The sequence below is a fragment of the Vigna unguiculata genome, chromosome 2 (assembly GCF_004118075.2).
Source record: "Vigna unguiculata cultivar IT97K-499-35 chromosome 2, ASM411807v1, whole genome shotgun sequence".
In the NCBI taxonomy this organism is placed as follows: domain Eukaryota; kingdom Viridiplantae; phylum Streptophyta; class Magnoliopsida; order Fabales; family Fabaceae; genus Vigna; species Vigna unguiculata.
Window position 1 is genome coordinate 3,499,006 of NC_040280.1, and position 20,046 is coordinate 3,519,051.

Here is a 20,046-nt window from a genome sequence, read left to right on the forward strand (position 1 = left end):
GTTCCAAAGTGGACAATACCTTGTATGTATGCTGATTGACAATGATTCTATCATTGGACTTTGGATTAAATCAATAATAATAATTAGATTTAGTTAGTCGAATGGTACCCACTTTCATTCGGATGTGTTAGTTTGATACCCACTTTTAAAAAGGTGTCAATTAAGTTCTAACTTTTGAAAAAATATCTCAATTAGGTCCATTTCAGAAAAAAAATTATTAACGTCGTTAACGGTATTGATATTTAAAATGACTTACAAAATTAAGTATAGATATTTATATTAAAATTAAGTCGTAAAAGTCATGAATAAAGTTAACGGTGTTAATATTTTTTTTTTTGAAAGAGAGTTAATTGTGACACTTTTTAAAAAGTAGGACTTGATTGACATCTTTTTTAAAAGCGGATATCAAACTGACACGAAGATAGATACCATCCGACTAATTAAACCTAATTATTATTATTATTATTATTATTATTATTATTATTATTATTATTATAAAAATTGCAAGGAAGATTTGTAAATGATATAAACGTCCAAGTCAATGCATCCCTCAATCATGTACATAATAATTGAAGAGTGGTTGAGTCTTCACAACTGTGCTTTAAAGTAAAGAAGGAGCCCAATTGTGACAGTCTCATAAAAAAGGTGTGGTTGGGTCTTCACAACTGTGCTTTCATTCTTATCTCTTGCTGTATTGGTGTGAGTGTGAGGATTCTCTCTTATCCTTTGTTGATTCAAGCAATGGAGTGCATTCATCTCTCTGGAGGTATCGATCAGTGGAAAGTTAACTTCTGTTTTTTATTTCAATTGAAGCTGTAGATTATGCAGATCATGGGTTTGTGTTTATGTTTGTGTTTGTATCTGTACAGTAACTTAACGTTTCAGCGCCTCTTGTACTGGACCACACTTTGAAGTCATGGATTACCTCTTGTTTCTTTCTCGCCAATTCTCATATCTCTCTCTGCATATTAGTTAAAGGAGGTATAACCTGAGCTTACCTGTCTTTCCTAATTTTCACTTCCAAGTTAGTTAGATATCAACGACGAAAAGGTTCTTCATATGGATGAAAACTCCAACAACTGGACTTTCTCATTTTCACACAAATTATGACTAATATTTTCACTTTTGTTTTACTTCACATACTCTCTTGTTCTTCTAACCTAAAATATTTATAATTTATATTTGTTATGAAAACTAATCTTCTTAATTTACTCTATCCAGTTTATAAATATTTTCTTTTAAAATTAAATCATTTATATGTGTGAGATATAGATTAAAAACAATATTTTTACTTATAAATAATTATAGAATTGAAAATAGTAAAAAAAGCTAATTGCTTTTGTTTCCAGCTATAGGGGCAGGTTTGGGTCCAACCAGATGAGTCTAACACAATCTGAATTTAATGTTTAAAATTCATATGTTACAGTTTCACTTGTCGAGTTAAATAGATACGATTAATTCGAGATACGGTTAGATATGGCGAGAATATTCAGATTTTATTTTAAATAACTTAATAAATTTTACAAAAAGAAAATTATCATACCAAAAATAATGTGAAATTTTAAAGATGATTGAATCACGTCATCATTGTAAGGTTAGTTGTGAAACTTTTACATTTATACGTTGAAAATTTATTCATCCTTTTGGTATACGTATTTCAATTTCTAATTTTACCTTTAATAAATATTTCTTTTAAAATTAAAATAATTATTTCATCAATTTCACTATTTAAGTGATCTTTTTTTATAACTTAACCGTTTTTTAATTGACTGTTTTGTTTTTAATTTAACAATTTTGCAAAACTTAAATAAACTATTGATGCCAAAATCTGGTGAAAAAAATTAATTTAGTCTGATAAAAACACTATAAGGAATTAAAGCAATTTTTTATATTTAAATAAAAAATTTAAATTTAAATTATAGATAAGAAATCAAAGTGTCTTATATTAATTGAAACTTTTTTGTAGGAGGGTATAGAATAAACTTGATCTTAAATAATGTTCACATTGGGAGAACTCTTGTTATAAGTGACAAGCATTGAAAAATTGAATGTATGATTTTGTATAATGGATTGTTTGTAATGTGGTTTTGGGTGTAAAGTGCAGACTCTTGTTACTCACCAAGTCACCAATCTGTTCATGCATATAAGAACTTAATTCCTCGAATTCTCTATAACAATTAAAATTTTAAAGAATTAAGTATTTTTGTTCATTGCCTATTTGCAAGTGTTATCTAATATATATAGTGTTAATTTTGTACATAATGCATATATTTAGTTCAAGGCTTTGGTTAAATATATTTTCCACTACTACACTTGGTTTTTCTACTTAAAAATTCTTTTGTTCTACATACGCGTGTGTAATTTAAGTAAATCTTTGAATATGGTTCTGCTTTTGTTGAAGGGAAAGTATAACTTTTTTAAAGCATAAAGTAATTTAAAACAAAAAATTATCAAAGGGATGAAAAAAACATATTTAAATAATCTGATCACACGTAAAATTTCAAAATTAATGATTAAATTTATTAGAATTTCTTTTAGGTTTTCTTATCCAATACTTGACTATTTAGGATATAAAACATTAAATGTACTTACTACACACAACTTGGCATTTTTTTTTAATTTTACTATAGAAGTGAGGTATTTAAAGATGTAATAAATGATCTTAAAAATCCAAAATATCTAAATATATCTTAACCCTTATAAAGTGTCCACATATTCTCTTCTTCAGGTTTAAGATTGCATTTGGTGGAAAAGTTGATGGAGTGCCTCTTCGGTTTTGCATCTTCTGTTGCAAGAGATTTAGTGTGTGGAGCATTAAATCAATTGCGTTATCCTTGCTGCTTTAACAATTTTGTCAAAAAGCTTGAACAAGAAAAGGATGATTTAATTGTAACGAGAGATAGTGTACAAAAATTTGTTACACATACGAAGAGACAAGCGAGAAAGACTAGTGAAGTTGTTGACAAGTGGCTACAAGATGCTATCAGTGACAATGTGGATCAGATGCTGGAAGAGGCAAGAACAAAAAAAGGGTGTTGCTTTGGACACTGTCCAAATTGGATTTGGCGATATCGTGTGGGAAAAAAGTTAGCAAATAAAACCGTGGACCTTGAAAAGTTCATTGAAGAAGGTAGAAAATATGTACCATTTGATCGCATTGCTACGCTTCCTTTAGGGACCCTCGACGTTCTTTCAGAAAAATGCATGAATTTTGAGAGTCGACAATCTGCATATAAGCAACTACTGGACGCAGTGAAAAGTAATGATGTTGCAATGATTGGATTGTACGGGATGGGGGGTTGTGGTAAAACCACATTAGCAATGGACATTAGGAAGTCAGTAGAAGCAGAGCATCTTTTTGACAAAGTTCTTTCTGTGCCTATTTCTAGAACAGTGGAAGTTCGAAGGATCCAAGAAAAAATTGCAAGTTCATTGCAGTTTGTATTTCCAGAAAGTGAAGAAATGGAGAGAGCCCAACGATTGTGTTTGAGATTAACCCAAAAGGAAAAATTTCTTATTATTCTAGATGATGTATGGCAGAAACTTGACTTTGGTGCCATTGGGATTCCCTCCCCTGAACACCGTAGCAGCTGCAAGATTCTCATTATTACTAGATTAGAAGATGTTTGTATTTCAATGGATTGTCAAAGAAAGATTTTCCTTAGAGTTTTAACAGATGAAGAAGCATGGACTCTTTTCCAAAGTAAAGCATTTATATCAGAAAACACCCCTGATACCATAAAGCATCTGGGAAGATTAATTTCCAATGAGTGTAAGGGATTGCCAGTTGCCATTGCGGCTGTTGCTAGTAGTTTGAAGGAAAAAGCTGAGACGATATGGAGGGTTGCATTGACTAGATTGAGAAGTTCTAAGCCAATTAATATCCAAAAAGGTTTGGCTGATCCCTACGAGTGCTTGCAGTTGAGCTATGATAATTTGGATACTAAAGAAGCAAAATCACTTTTTTTGTTATGTTCTGTGTTCCCTGAAGACTCTGCAATTCAGGTTGAACATTTAGCAAGATGTGCAATGGGGTTAGGTTTAGTTGAAGAAGCTCAGTCATATGAAGAGGCAAGGAATGAAGTGCTTGCAGCTAAAATTAAGCTCATTAGTTGTTGTTTATTATTGGATGCAGATGATGAATGTGTCAAAATGCATGACCTACTTCGTGATGTGGCCCACTTGATTGCCAAGAATGAGAATAAGATTATCAGGTGTGAATTGGAAAAATATGTTACTGTGGAACAAAATTCAGTAAGATATCTATGGTGTGCGAAATTTCCAAATGATTTGGATTGTTCCAATCTCGAGTTCTTATGCTTATACACAAAATTGGAAGAATTGGATGGGATTTTCGAAAGAATGGGAATGCTCAAAGTTTTGATTCTTATCGATAAAGAGGAGGGAGAAATACCATTGTCAACTATGTTTTTGAAAACATTAACAAATCTCCGTTATCTATTGATTGACGGTTATGAATTGAATGACTTCTCATTTCTAAGCTATATGAAGAATCTTCAAAGTCTTTCGTTGCATCGTTGTTCATTGTCTTCACTTCCTGAATTACAAACCGATGCTGCAATTACACAACTAACAACCTTAAAATTGTTAGAGTTATATAAATGTGACATTAAAGTCAAGAATTTTGAAGTGATCAAGAGAATACCGCTTTTGGAAGAGTTGTACATTGTTGATATTAAAGGAGAATGGGATACTAAGAGTGAAGACACCGTTGAATTCTTTAACACATTTAGTGTCCCCCAAACACTACAAAGGTATGGAATTGTATTAGGATCCCATAATTTTGCTTTCTCTCATCACAGAACTTTAGTGTTTAACCATTTTGACATATCAAATGAGGTAATTAAGGGTTTGGCAAAAAAAGCAGAGAATCTATACGTAGCAAATATTCATGGAGGTGTAAAAAATATCATTCCTGATATATTTCAAATTGAAGGAGAATGTTTGGATGAGTTGAATAAGTTTGAGATACGCGACTCTAAAGAGATAGAGTGTTTGATTGACACTAATAATAATTCGAGTGAGGAGATAACTCTCTTATCCAAGTTGCATATGCTGATAATTGATAACATGGAAAATCTAAGAGTTATATGGCATTGTTTTCAACCTGTCAATGGGCCTTTTGGGAACTTAGAGAAGTTGTATTTAAGTGATTGTCCACAATTGACATCTCTCTTCACATATGTCGTTGCTCGAAGTTTGGTACAATTGAAAATATTAGTAATATCAAAATGTGATGGACTGAAGCATATATTAGCAGGTGATGACAAAATGGAGAAAATACAAGATGAATACTCCAATGAAAATCCTATACAAATCTTTCAAAGTTTGCAGAAAGTAAAGATAAATAGGTGTAAAGAATTAAAGCATATATTCTCGGCCAACATTGTTGGAGGATTAGGTCAATTAAAAGTTCTCAAGATAGAAAAATGCCACAAGCTAGATCAAATTATTGGGGATATTGTTCCATTGGAAGACCAAGATCAAAAAGAAGAAGTTGATGAAATCATCGAGGAAGGTAAGCATCCACATTGTATAGCACCTCAATTCCAACAACAACTGCTGTGAACCATAGCCCAGTTACATTCCGCTGCAGTCTTAATACACTCTTTGCCTGTCATCCTATGCTTTATAAGAAAAATGTTGCCAGTATTGTTTCAGTTTTGAATCTTGTTGGTCCCTCTAAAGCTTTACCACTTTTTTAGTTGGTTTAAAGGTTCCATAATATGTGCAACTTGAATAGGTTCATATCTTGTTTTCTGTCTTCTTTTTGTATTTCTGAACATGTCTAAGTGTGTATTAGGAAGTCTACATATGATTGCTTAGTGGAAATTTGTGACACATAATCAATGTTTTAAAAATCAGAATGTATCTGGCACACATAGCATATACATCTATATAATATTCTTGGTGATATTTTTCTTATGTATAATGGTCTCTCAGGAACTATATCTAGCCTTGCAAGCCTTAAGAAAAATAAGGCAAATTTGAATGGTATCTTCCCAAACTTAAGAAAGCTCTCGGTGCGTGATTGTGGCCAACTGAAATATATGCTTGGCCAATATGACGTAGCTAATCAGGATTCTAAGGAGATTCATATTCAATTCTCAGCATTGGAAAGACTCTCTCTTCATAATCTACCAAACTTTGTTAGCATTTGTTCTACCAACACTCTCATTGTGACGTGTCCATCTTTGAAGGACTTTGACTGTTACAGATGTTTCTATCGTTTTTATGATTCTGTAAGTTCTTTGACGATTCCTGTGGATTCAAGATAGCCTATTGGCGCAAGTAGGAAGGCAGTCTTGTCTTTGTTTTCATAATTATTATTTATTTGTTCTGAGTTTGGATTTTCTTACATTTCCTCTTAATGTCCTGTAGGATCCAAAATGGATTCAGAACCATCTCCCCACTTTACAAACTCTATCTGTAAGGTATTCTGAAGTGGAATGTATCTTTTGTCTTAATGGACACGGAATGATTGGGCAACAAGTGAATTTAAGGTTAAGCCATTTGAGTTTTGAAAATCTGCCTCAAATGACTTATATTTGGGTGGCTTTCAAGAATTCAGTTACTCTCCAACATCTCACCACACTAGAAATAACGAGATGTGCAAAATTGGAAGTAATATTTCCACCCTCTGTTTTAAGAAGCTTACCAGAGTTGAAGTTCCTAACCATAATAGAATGCATGGAATTGAAGCAGATCATAGAAGAAGATGAGGACGATGGAAAGTTGTCCAACCTTATTTCTACACAGCCATGCTTCCCAAAACTTGAAAGTTTGTATGTCGAGGAATGCCACAAGTTGAAATGTTTGTCCTCTTCATCCAATAATCTTCCTGACCTTAGGATTCTCACTATAATTGGAGCCTCTGAACTAAAAGAAATTATTGGATGTGAGCAAGGAGCTTCAGATAATTCTTCTACCTTCCCAAATCTTGGAAAAAAAATGTCTAATCTTCTTTCTACACAGCCATGCTTCCCAAAACTAGAAAGTTTGTATATTCAGGATTGCCACAAGTTGAAATGTTTGTCTTCTTCATCCAATGATCTTCGTAACCTGAGGTTTTTGACTATAAATGGAGCCTCTGAACTAGAAGAAATTATTATATGTGAGCAAGGAGCTTCAAGAAATTCTCTTACCTTCTCAAATCTTGGAACTTTGAAACTATCTGGATGTGCAAAATTGGAAGTAATCTTTCCAAAGTCTGTTTTAGGATGCTTACCAGAGTTAAAAAGCCTAATCATAACAGAATGCACGAACTTGAAGCAGATTGTTGGATGTGAACAAGGAGCCTCAAAGTATTCTTTTACCTTCCCGAGTCTTGAAAGATTAGAAATAATTGGATGTGCAAAATTGGAAGTAATCTTTTCTTGGTCTGTTTTAAGATGCTTACCTGAGTTGAATCTTTTGAAGATAATAAATTGCACAGAATTAAGACAAATCATTGAAGATGATGTGGAAGATAAAAAATTGTCTAATCTTCTTTCTCGTCAACCATGCTTCCCAAAACTAGAAGCGATGCATGTTGATCACTGTCAAAAACTCAAAAGATTTTTCCCTGGATCTACATCTAATTACCTTCCCAATCTTCATCTTTTGATTATAAATGGAGCCTCTGAACTAGAAGAACTTGTTGGATGTAAACAAGGAAAATGTGATGAGATTAGAAATACTGAAGTTGAACTTCCAAGACTCAAACTTTTAATATTTTTTCATCTTTCAAGCTTTTGTCAAGAGATTGAATTGCCCAATTTAAACAATAGCATTGTCTACGAATGTCCAAATTTCTCTTTCACTTCAACAACCACTATTGGGAAGCTCTGTCAAAATTTTCCTCATGAAGGTAAATACTACGTAGTCTTCAAATATAAACTGTTATTGTTACTGGAAAATCGTCAAATTCTAAAATTAGTATTAAACTTTTACAAATAGAGAAAATGAGGGAACTTGTTATCAAACTCTTTTATAAGTAAATGTTGGTGTTAACTCAAACTCTCAAATCAAAAAGAAACTTCAGGATGAGTTTGAAATTAAATATTATTCTTATCCTACTTTTATCCAACCATTCAATATTTTTTTAGACTCAAATTATTCGAAGAAATTAATTATTTTTCAATTATTTTCATATTAAGAACTTACTTCTGTATTAATTTATATATGCGATGGTCATTTACAGTTTAATGTATCTTATTTATCACAAGTGTACTATTACAATTTATTATTTTGATTTGCTATTTCTTTAAAAGATGTGAAATATTAATTTAACGTCCAATACTAAGAGTATTATTATGCATATATATATATATATATATATATATATATATATATATATATATATATATATATCATTATTATTTTAAATATTAGGTATGAGTTTATCTAATATTTAAAATGTGAGGAGTATTAATTTTGCTAAAGGTATTGAATCCGCTTGTCTTTACTTTCATGGGTGATAAAAATTCTTTTCATGAAGATTTTTATGTCATTTTTATTTTTAATTGTAATGATATGATGATCCATCATGAAAAGTTGTGGTTGTATCCCCTTTTGTTTTGTGTTTCATTGGGACATGAAATCCCTGATATATTCTTTTTGTTACAGATTTCAAAAACACTGCACTTTATATGTGGGACATAGTGAGGGTCATAAGAAATTGTGATGAAGATTCTACTGTTGGTGGTAGCAATGAGTTCACTTCATCAGAGGTTAGAACCAACCAATCTATGAATAAAAATACAATAAAAAATGGTTTAATAGCCCTTTCTGTCTCGTTATTAAAACAAATTTTTCAATTTTAACCTACTAAATTTGATCCCTTTTTCTAAATCCCTTTTTATGGGAAATTAATTTTAACCTACATGGTCCTTTTACATGTCTTTAGACATGATCCTTCAACTACATTCATTAAATATAACCACTACCTAAACCCCACAATTAATTAACTCTATTGCATGCTTAATCAATATTAGAAGCATTCTTAACCTTTTTGCAATCTTCTAGACAATTAATATAACAACTTCTAACTACTCACATTTAAGTTTATCTAACAAAATCTCTTCGTAAACTTAAATGCTTCTTCGGTATTTCATCCTTCTTCCCTTCATCTCGACGTCGCCATGTGCAGCCCACATCGTGCTTGTTCCTTCATGATTAGTCGGGCTCTTCATTATCTCCATAGCCGACTTGCTTTTCTCTATGACCGACTTGATCTTCTCTTTGTCTGTGACCGAATTGTACTTTCCTTTGACTGAATTCTTCTTAACCTTGGCTAACTTGCCCTTTGCTGGGTTCTTTATTGTCTATGTGGTCAACTTGTCATTAATCGAGTTCCTCTAAATAGGTCAAGCTCTCTTTAAGAGATCGGACAATTCCCACGTGTTCTTCGCACTAAACTCATCATCAATTTCAAGTCACCACTTCTCATGTTGCACCTCTAGTGCATCTCTAAGATCCTTCTCGGCAAGTAGCTACTCTTGCAAACTTATCACTTCTTGTTCAAGTTCTAGATGCCACTTATGCGAAACCTATTTTTTCTCTCTAAGCTTGCTTGTAACTTTGCATTACCTCTAACTTCCTTTTCAATCTTCTATTGCAAAATGTATTTTGCAAGCTCTAACCTTTGAATAACAGATTCTTCTTCTTCTTCAAGATCTTAGTTATCCACACTCCACGCTGAGTTATCCAAGCTATCAAGACGCTCTACCAAGCTATCTAGGCTCCGTACTAAGAATGTTCACTTGCTCTCCCAAAAAATCTGCGCATTCTACTTGCTCCACCGACTTAATCAAGCTATTCAGACTTTCCATTTGCTTGTGATCGTCCCTCGAGCTAATCCGATCATCAACAACACTGCTTCTTCTTCAAATTCTTTTTACAAGATTGGTTGCCTCTTCTCTTTCATTTTCAGATCGACAATCTTTTGTGAAAAGCTCGACCTTCCCACAACCATAGCACTTAATTAATTTGCATTCCTTTGCAAAATGGTCATACTTGCCACACTTGAAGAACTCAACTCCTAAGTTACTCGACCGACCTCCTCTCCACGAACCTTGACCTCTTCCCCTCTAATTTTCTTCACCAAACTGCTCTTTCTCTTATTGTCCTCCACAACTTCTACCACCATGATCTCCTCGGCCTCGAATGTTCTGACTATAGGGAACCTTCTTCTCCTTAATGGTTGCCTTTGCTTGAAGTGTTGATCGAGAGACTCCTCTTTCTTCTTCTTTCTCCGCTACTCATGCGCCTCAAGCAACTCCGCAAGCTCTTACACCGAGAGCATTGACAAGTTCTTATACTCCTCTATTACGCAAACAATATTCTCAAAGTCGTCAATTAATGACCTTAAGATTTTCTGCACCACTTAGCAAGTAGGCAGTGTCTCCATTTCATCCGAGCTTATTCACCACGGTCTCAACACGAGATATGTACTCGGAAACCCCTTTGGCCTCTTTCATCCTCATGCTTCAAGCTTGCCTTTCAGAGTTTGAAGCCTAACTTGCTTCACACGATTATCCCATTTGTATGCCTTCTCTAATATATCTCATGCTTCTTTTGAAGACATAGCATTTGCTATCTTCTCAAAGTCGTACTCATCAACAACTCAATACAACACGTACAAAGTTGCTTTGTCCTTTCCTCGTGATGCTCTCAACTTAGTGAGTTGCGCATTCGAAAAACCTTCAGTGTATATTGGTGCCCATTTTTAACTACTTCCCATACTTCTAGGGAACCAAGGAGTGCGTTCATCTGTAGATTCCAATTATCATAGCTGACACCTTTCGATAACTTCGGCAAGGGCATGTTGTTAGCTATGTTGACCATCTCGATCAAACTCTCAAACTCTCAAACACTTTCTATAACACACTTAGACACTCAGGCTCTCAAGCTCTGATACCAATTTGTTGACAAACAAGTCTATCTGGATAAAAACTCTCTATATTCAGACTTGTTGTATTTTGCAATGAGTATTACATGGTCCTTTTATAGCCTTTAGACATGACCCTTCAACTACATTCATTAAATATAACCACTACCTAAACCACAATTAATGAACTCTATTACATGCTTAATCAATAATAGAAGCACACTTAACCTTTTTGCAATCTCCTAGACAATTAATATAACAACTTTCAAACACATTTAAGTTTACCCAATAAGCATCACTAAAACTTATTAAAGAAGAACTTGGTGAGGAATGAGACGTAAACCATGAGTGACAAATCCAACGAAGTAGCGGAGAACACATTTTACAATATTCCATTGATGCTCTTGGGGTTGATGCATATATTGACAAACCTTGTTAATAGAATATGCAATCATTGGTCTTGTAATCGTAACATATTAAAGAGCTCCTACAATGAATTTGTAGAGAGTGTTTGATCCTCAAAAGTTGTTGAACCATCTAAAGCAAGGTGAAAACAAAACATTGGGGTTGGTTGTGATTTGCTTTGATTAGGGATTGCAATATGGGTCAACTCTTCGGGCCGACCCACAAGCCTGCAAAAATAATGCGGGGCGGGCCAAGATAGTGAACCCGTAAGCCCGTAGTGGCCCGGCCCGTAGAAGTCTATATCCTGCGTGGGTCGACCTGCTGGCCCGCGTAAAAAAAAACTTGCACTTGTGTATATCGGTTACTTTCCTTCTGGACTTCGGTTTGAAGGTTCCAAATTCTTGTATAACTTGAAAAAACAAGTATTACGTATTTTTGAATGTGCTAAAATTTGAAGAATACATCATGTATGCCAAAGTATGATCAAAATGTTGAATTATCAATTTATCATCTAACTCTCCAAATTCTTTGTTTAATTTTTTGAACTTATTACAATTTTCCAATTTGTTGAACATTGAAAGTTTTATGATAATTAAAAAAAAAAAGGCGGGACAGCACGCGGGGCTGCACTTAGGCAAGATAGGCCATACTTTTCAGTCCACATTGAAAATGAGGGACGTGGCAGGCTGGAAGACATTTTGTGGGCCAAATGGGGGTTGGACCTAAATGGGCCGGGCTGACCTACGTTGCCACCCCTAACCTTGATGCATGTTAATATAAAAATGGTAATATCATCTACATATATTAATATAAAAATGGTAATATTATTTGTATATTTTGTGAAAAGAACTTAGAACCAATACTGTTTAGAGTAGAACTGATTTTTGAAATCATGATCTTGGGACGAGCTAATTAAGACCATAAATAGCTTTGTTAAGTTTACAAACTTGAGATGGACTAGAGGATACACAACTTGGGGTTTGTTGTATGAAAACATTTTCTTGTAAATCACTTGTTGACATCTACTTGATGTATTGGCCATCTTGTTGTTATTGCGTGGCTTAGTATAATCCTGCAAGTTGTAGGTTTAAGTATCGGAGTGAATGTTTCATTCAAATCAAAACTAGTTTTTTGATGAAAGCCTTAGTCTACAACTCTTGCTTTATGATGATGAAGACTCCCATCAGCATTATATTTATTACAAAATAATTCATTTACATCGAACAATTGTAGCACCAGGAGAAGGATTTGTGAGAGTCCAGGTGTTGTTATGAACAAAAGCATTGTACTCAGGTTTCATGACATCATACCAAGCATGATTAGATAAAGCTTATGATTAGATAAAGCTTCTTCAAAATTAGTTGGGTCAATATTAGAGGTATGGAGAGAATAAATTTTTGGTTTGGAAATACCTGATTTGGCCCGGGTGATCATGTGATGTGTATTGTGAATAGGTAGCAGCATGCTTATTTTGAATAGGCAGAGATGGTAAATTAGAGATAGCAGCATTAGGTAGGACAATATTGTCATCAATTGCGACAGCAACAGAATTTGCAGGTATAGGTTGATTAAGAATGGAATCATTTGCAGGTCTATTAATTATAGAAGTTATAGGAGGTACACAAGAATACCAAAAGGAGATTGTGTGCAAATGTTTGGATTGTATATATAGCCTTTATTCTAATCAGTATACCCCGGAAAGAGACATTTCAGAGCGGAAATTAAACTTGGATTTAATATATGGGCATATAAGACGGTAACACTCACAACCAAAGGTTCTAAGAGAAGTATAATCCGGTTTTTTATTAAAAAGCTTTTGAAAAGGAGAAAGACCATTTAAGACTTGAGTTGGTAAAATGGTTACAATAGGCACAACAGTAAGATAAACTTCCCCCAAAAAAATTTTGGAAGAGAGGCATGGGCAGGAAGAGCTAAACAAATATGGACAAGTCTGCCCAGGTCTAATATCATATTTTTTAAGAAGATTTACTTAAAGGAATAATACAATTGGTTAAAAGTTGTTTAATAATCTTGAAAGAAGCTTGACCAAAACGTGAATGCCAAACTATAAAGCATTGTTTACAGAGTTGACAATAACAAGGATGATATTGAGATCATAAGATTGTTGTAATTTGGGAAAAGCATATAGAACATCTCTAAGAAACCCTTTAAGGATGACCTGATTTGTGTCGTACATAAACATCATTATCTTTTGCAACTTTTCAAACAATAATCAGATTTTTTGAAATATTAGGAGCATGTAAAAGATTAGATAAGAGTAATCGGGTTTTGTTGGAAGGAAAATAAAAAGAAGCTGAATAAACATGTAAGATAGACATATCAGTACCATTAATTACCTAATTTCACTGTTTCGTTACTAGAGTAAGTTCTCTTTGATGTGAAATTTTGTGGATGATGTGTTATGTGGTGAGTAGCACCATTGTTAGGATACTACAAGGGATCATTGAGAGTAGAAGGAGAGCCGAATACAGAAGGTGCGTCGGTCGGTATTATTTGGAGATAGGCACAATGCTTAGCAGAAATAGTACTTTTTGATATCAAGAAGATATGTGGTGATGTTACAGTCTCTTTTTGGTTGCCTGAGTTGAATCTTGAGCATTTTGATCTTGGCTCTTGAATGAGAGGCATAGTAGATATTGAGATTGGGAAGATAAGCCTACCATTTTGGTAAGAATAGGTGTATCCATGGGTGCTAGATTGATGAAACTGACAACACTGGTTAATAAAGTTCTAGCATTAGTGAGAGACTAGCAATACTAACTACTGTTTTAGAATTTAGAAGCCCACTTGTAATTTGTATGACAACTTCTATGCATAAAACACCTTAGCATATAAGTGCAATGATTACTAAAGTTAAAAATGGGTTTTGTGGTGAATCAGGAATCACACAGTGAAGGAGGCCTTGCGGACCAACATGCACTCGAAGAAACAACAGTAAGAAACCACAATCATATCACCACATGATGCACATTAAAAATGGTGATCCTTTCAAACGTTAGGCCCCCTAACTCAATCTTACTTATTCAATTTGTGATACACAGGAGATTGGGGACATAGGAAATGGGAGCATTAAAGACGGACCTGCATCAGAGTGTGCTAAGACAAAATCTTCGTCAACCGGTGTTGAAGACATTAGCATTGGAGGTGGTGTTGCAACTCACATCGAGTCTAGTGAAGATTCCAAGCTTGTTGAACAAGATGACACAGCACAGACACAAATAGATGAGAATTCTAAGAGGTATGATTATTTAACTACTTAACTATATAACGTAAAGAATGAATCTTATTGACTTTGTCGATGCCTAGTTAAAATGTTTCGAATTTTTGTGAATTACAAGTTGTATCTTTGTGTTGTGGTTATGTGGATTTTTTGTTTCTCTATATATATATATACATTTGGTGATATCTATAACTCTTACAAGATAAATACCATCAGTATCTGAGTTTTCTGTTCTTTGGGATACACAGGTCTAGTAGTATGGACATGGTGCGACATTACGAGGTTGTTGAACAAACTGATGGGCCTAATGAAAAATGGGAAAGACCTTCTCTACATCTGAAGGTCGAACATGTTAACAGTACCTTCGGAGAAGGTTCTAACTTGGTCGATAAAGAAGGCGAAATAGGTGTGGTTTCTGGTGACTGTATTGTGCCTGCGAGAAACGAAGAACCAAAGAGGGAATTTGTTGCAAAAGTTTCCACTTCAGAAACATCAAGAATAGCACCACCATTAACAAACTCTCAACCAGTTGAAAGGCCAACTCCAAGTTGTTCGGATATTTCTTTACGTCATACACTCTCAAATGTGAGTCTAATAAATCTTTTTCCGAGTATTGCATGAAATAAAAGTACCGACCTGTTCATTACTTTGTTTAGGCATTGGTGGAGGAATAGTGGATTAGTGAACCGTGTTTGACGAACCAATAAAAACCACTTGGAAAAATTGTAATTAGGCCCGAAATTCCTCAGATAAATGACAAACAAAAATACCATAAATTATTTTAAATTAATATGAATGTCCACCTGCCATCAGTAGTAACCCAGTGCTAGTACGTGATAAAAAGAAGTCAAACTCTGCATGCAGATTAATACACCAAAGCTACATATCTTTTGTTCTTGTGCAGAGTATTGAGCGTGTTGTTGTAGAGGAAACCACAGCAAAGAACACCAATATGACAACTTCATCAATTCATTTTGTAAGTTTATTTATACAATTCACATTTCCAACTTATTTTCTCAACATAAACATGATGTTGCCATTCTGATTTAAATATAAAGAATTTCAAGTTGGAATTTAAATTTAATAAATTTGTTACCATCACACTCACATTTGATGCTAACGTCTTTTCTGTTCTATGTTTTGTTCTTGTTCCTCCCAGAGCGAAATTAAAAGCAGCCAAACTGAGGCACTCAATGCAAAAGAAAGTGAAGAGCATCCTAATAAAATCATTCAAGACTTTGGGGCAAATGATATGATGAGTTTATTTGCACCCGTTGTTGTGGGGAAAGAAGGTGAAGATAACCTAGTTGGAAAGACCCTTGCTGAGCTAGAAAAGTATCTGAAGATGCCTCTGAAGGATATAGTTAGCTCTGAGACTAACGCCCTTCGCCTTTTGTCTGCTCTTAATTTCCTCTCCAACCTTCCTTTCAAAGATCAGACTGTATCAGATGGACTCCAACATATTATAGGCACTATGCACCAAGAGTTCCCTACCATTCTATGCTCATTTAAGCAATGCTTTGCCACCACTAACAAGTTGGCAGAACTTGAAGCTCGTGCGAACGAGGTGACCATTAAAAGGAATTTGTATGAAGAAGCTCAACGAAAGGAAGTAGTTTTGAAGGAACAAATCATTAGGTTGAAGGAAGAAATAAGAGTTTGTGAGGTTGCCTTATCATCCCTGGAGGAGGAAAAAAATAAATGCATTGCAGAAACTGTAGGATACAAAACAGAGCTTCAAAATGTGAGGAAATATGAATCTCAAATGTTGGAGGTGGCTTATAAATGGTCAGTTCTGTGTAGTCAATATCAGCTCAATCGCATGCCTGCCAGAAATCCCTCGTGAGGGTTTTCGTTGTTCATTGTTATTAAGGTCAAAGTCTTCTTTGTTTTTCTAGTGGTTTAGGTTTCAATAAAGTAGCTTGGTCCTAAATTTACTTAATGTGCACCCAACCCATCAACTAGTACCACTCATCATATAGTCTCAATTTACTTTCTAAATTTCGATTCTTCTATTTTGTTATTTGTTTGCTATCTTATTTGTTGTGAAACAGACAAACAAGTGTTATGGAAAATAAAATAAAAAAACTATTTGTTCTTTTATGTAAGTTAGTGATCAAATGCATCTTATTTTTTCTTCAAATACAGAAACAGAAACCATTTTTTTTTCCTTCGATGAGTGTCTTATATCTTCTTTGTAGGGACTTCCAATTGTACCATTGTCATTTTGTAATACTTTATTTTTGTTTTTATGTACGTTTTATTATAGATTTGTTTTCACTAGGGGAGGGTTTTGACCATGGTTATTTTAACCTTTTGGCTTCGGTTTTACACCCGAGACATATACTGACGAGGTAAAAGAGGATCTGTTTATGTCTCGGTTATGAATCGAGGCATATGCGAGGGTTACTGTCTCGGTTCTGGAAAGAACCGAGGCCTAATAGGTATCACAAATTTAAAATAAAAAACTTTTTGACCCACCCTCCTTCTCCGAAGTTAGGGTTTCCTCTCACTAACGTCGGCGCCGCAAACCACGTCGGCGGTCTCAACACCATCCTCGTCGCTTCAATTCAAGACGCCAAGGACCGCATCGCGCAAATCGAGTACGTCTTCTGCTCCTAACTTTATCCTTAATTTAAATCTGACGCAACATTGAAACGGCGTCGCATCGACCAGCTCCAGCGCGAGGTCGACGAGAACATGGCGATGCACAAGAACCTCATGGAGTTGATGCAGTCCAAGGTGTCCGCTCTGAAAAACATTGAAGAGAAGCGAAATGCTACAGTTTCGAAATTGGAGGACTGCGAGAGCGAGAAGGTGAAGTTGCTCGCAAGAATCAAGGAGTTGGACAAGAAACTAAGGAGGAAGATACGAGAAGTTGAAGAGGAAGGGGCGCGAAACTTGTTTCTGCAACGAAACTTGCGTTCGAAAATGGAAGAGAGAAAATTGCTGCTGCTCACACGAAGAAGATGAATAGTGGTGCGATTTCTTTTTAACCCTAAGAAGACTTATTGCCTCGGTTGATTTTAAATCGAGGCATAAACATCTATTTGCCTCGGTTACATGCAACCCGAGGCATATTTCACTCGAAAAGCAATCAAATATGCCTCGGTTATAAGAGACCCGAGGCATAAACATCTATTTGCCTTCGTTATAGGAGACCTGAGGCATAAACATTTATTTGCCTCGATTAGATTTGATCCAAGGCATAAAAGTCTACCACCTGTTGGAAAATATCAAAGCAGCGGAAAAAATAAAAATTTTAGGGGGTTTATGCCTCGGTTCTATGTACAACCGAGGCATAAAAGTTCGAAAAAATTACAAAAGTGCCACCGCGTCTTCATATGCCTCGTTTGTGCATGAACCGGTGCATATTGGGCGTTGTAAAAAGTTTATTCTGCACTAGTGTTTGGTTCTAATTTCCCATTAGTTCACCCCTTTCTGGCTGCATGATTCCATAAAGCAGAATAATATTCACTTCAATCCAATTAGTGTGTCACTTCAAAGCATTTAAGGGATATAAATTTCAAGTCCGAGAGAAAAGGAGTTACATTAAGTGTTGAATACACTTTCATGACTGTTTTTTGCACATTTAGAATTCATCTTTCTTCTATAATTCAAATAAGTCCCAATGGCTAGAAAGTGGATTATTGTGAAGGAACGTCTCCCCTTCTTAAGAAAAGAAAAAAAAAAACTTCAAATTTTTATCTTTTAAGCTACCCACACACATGACTAACTATAATGAGTAACTTATAAATAATCAACTATCTTAGGGATAAGTAATCAAATTTAGTAGATAACAATTCATATGCATGCTATGTAACAAACTGATGATAGCAAAATCAATTCAAAATAGAACAGAAAATGATAGTCTACGGAAATTGTATTATTGAATATGTGAAAATGAGCAAACCAAGTGCAAGACACTATAGTATCTTTCCTGAGTCTATGACTCCTCTAGAGAGACAACTCTCCTTACCCTATTTCATAACAAACTCTTCGTATCCTCTCTCTTTCTTCCCCTCTCAAATACTTACATTCTTTTCCACGTCATTACCCTTTCTAATTAATTAATATTCTCTGGGCCTGTTTTCTTCTTCCTAGAGTTAACCTTCCATATTTTGGGCCTTCCACTAACATTGTCTTCTCCACTATCTTTTTCCTGTTGTATCAACCCATCCTCAAGTGTTTTATCATTATTCCTTCCTCCAAAAATCGCATTGTCCTCAAGGCGAATATGAGGGAATTGGCTCTATAGCAACACTATATTTGTCCAAGTGGTTTCTTCTACAGTTCTGCCCTTCCAACGCACCAACCAATGCTTAATTAACTCCCCTTTTTTCATAAATTCTCGTGTTGCTAGAATGGTCTCTGGTTCCTCAAATTCTCATGGCTCCAATTCCAAATTTATGGGCAATTCAAGTGCTGCAGAATAATCTCTAACTGCTCGTTTCAGCTATGATACATGAAATATCGAATGCACTCCAGTTGTCTTTGGTAACTTCAACTTGGATGAAACAACTCCCACCTTGGCCAAAACATGCAATGGTCTATAATAACAAGCTGCCAACTTTGGATTAGTGTGTCGATTCCACTGTTTGTTGCCTATGTGGTCGCAATTTTACAAATACCCATTCTCCTAACTCAAACACCACTGGTTTGTGTTTCCTGTCTGCATATTTCTTCATCTTTTGTTGAGCACGCAGTAAATGATATTTTAATTGTCATAGAGCTTCATCTCTATCAACTAATTCTGTTGCCATAACCTTCATATTCGTTTCTCCTTGTGTAAAGCGAACCAACGGAGGTGGTGCTTCCATATACCACTTCAAAGGGTGTTTTTGCCATAGTCATATGGAAAGTGGTATTGTACCATAATTCAGCCTATGGTACCAATCCACCCAATTTTTAGGTTGTTCCAAAATAAAGCACCGCAAGTAAGTCTCTTGACACTTATTCATCACTTATATTTGATTATCCATCTCGGGATGATAAGATGAGCTCATCTTTAGCATAGTACCTTGTAAACAAAACAACTCTTACCAAAATAAACTCATAAATAAGGGGTCTCGGTCACTTACAATTTAATTGGGTATCCCATGGAGCTTGATAAAGATAAGGTTCGAAAAGGGCCTAATAGGCATATACAAAATGTCTATGAGAGAAGGAAGTGGAAACCCATAACGTGGGGACCATAAGATCTTTCCTATGATTGAGTTAAACGGTTCTACCTTGATGGCATGAGGTGAGAGAGTGAGTGGGAGGCAAGGTTTAAGAGTGTCAGAACTTTTTTATTGTGTGAGGAGTCATACGTGAAAGGGGGAATTTTTGGGAATTTCGGACAGACTGAGCAAAGTAGACAATTGGATTGTCTACGTGTCTTTTGGATCCCACTACTGCTTATAATAAATCTTTCCCTATTTCCCCTTTTATCTCTCTCGGAATGTTATTTACGTGGTATAATATCAATTGGTATTCAGAGCACTAGGTTCTAGGTGTGCATGGTCTT

The 20,046-nt window shown here is 34.9% G+C and overlaps 1 protein-coding gene across 1 annotated transcript; it reads left to right on the plus strand.

Annotated features, from left to right (window-relative positions):
- Window positions 1-568: 568 nt before the first annotated feature.
- On the plus strand, window positions 569-16,641 carry LOC114166266. Its single transcript, XM_028050986.1, has 11 exons — window positions 569-766; window positions 870-981; window positions 2,729-5,539; window positions 5,965-6,263; window positions 6,403-7,870; window positions 8,629-8,732; window positions 14,198-14,251; window positions 14,359-14,555; window positions 14,786-15,122; window positions 15,442-15,513; window positions 15,697-16,641. The coding sequence occupies exons 3-11, from the start codon at window positions 2,758-2,760 to the stop codon at window positions 16,381-16,383; spliced, it is 6,000 nt and encodes a 1,999-aa protein (XP_027906787.1). The 5' UTR covers window positions 569-766; window positions 870-981; window positions 2,729-2,757; the 3' UTR covers window positions 16,384-16,641.
- The last annotated feature ends 3,405 nt before the right edge of the window (window positions 16,642-20,046 follow it).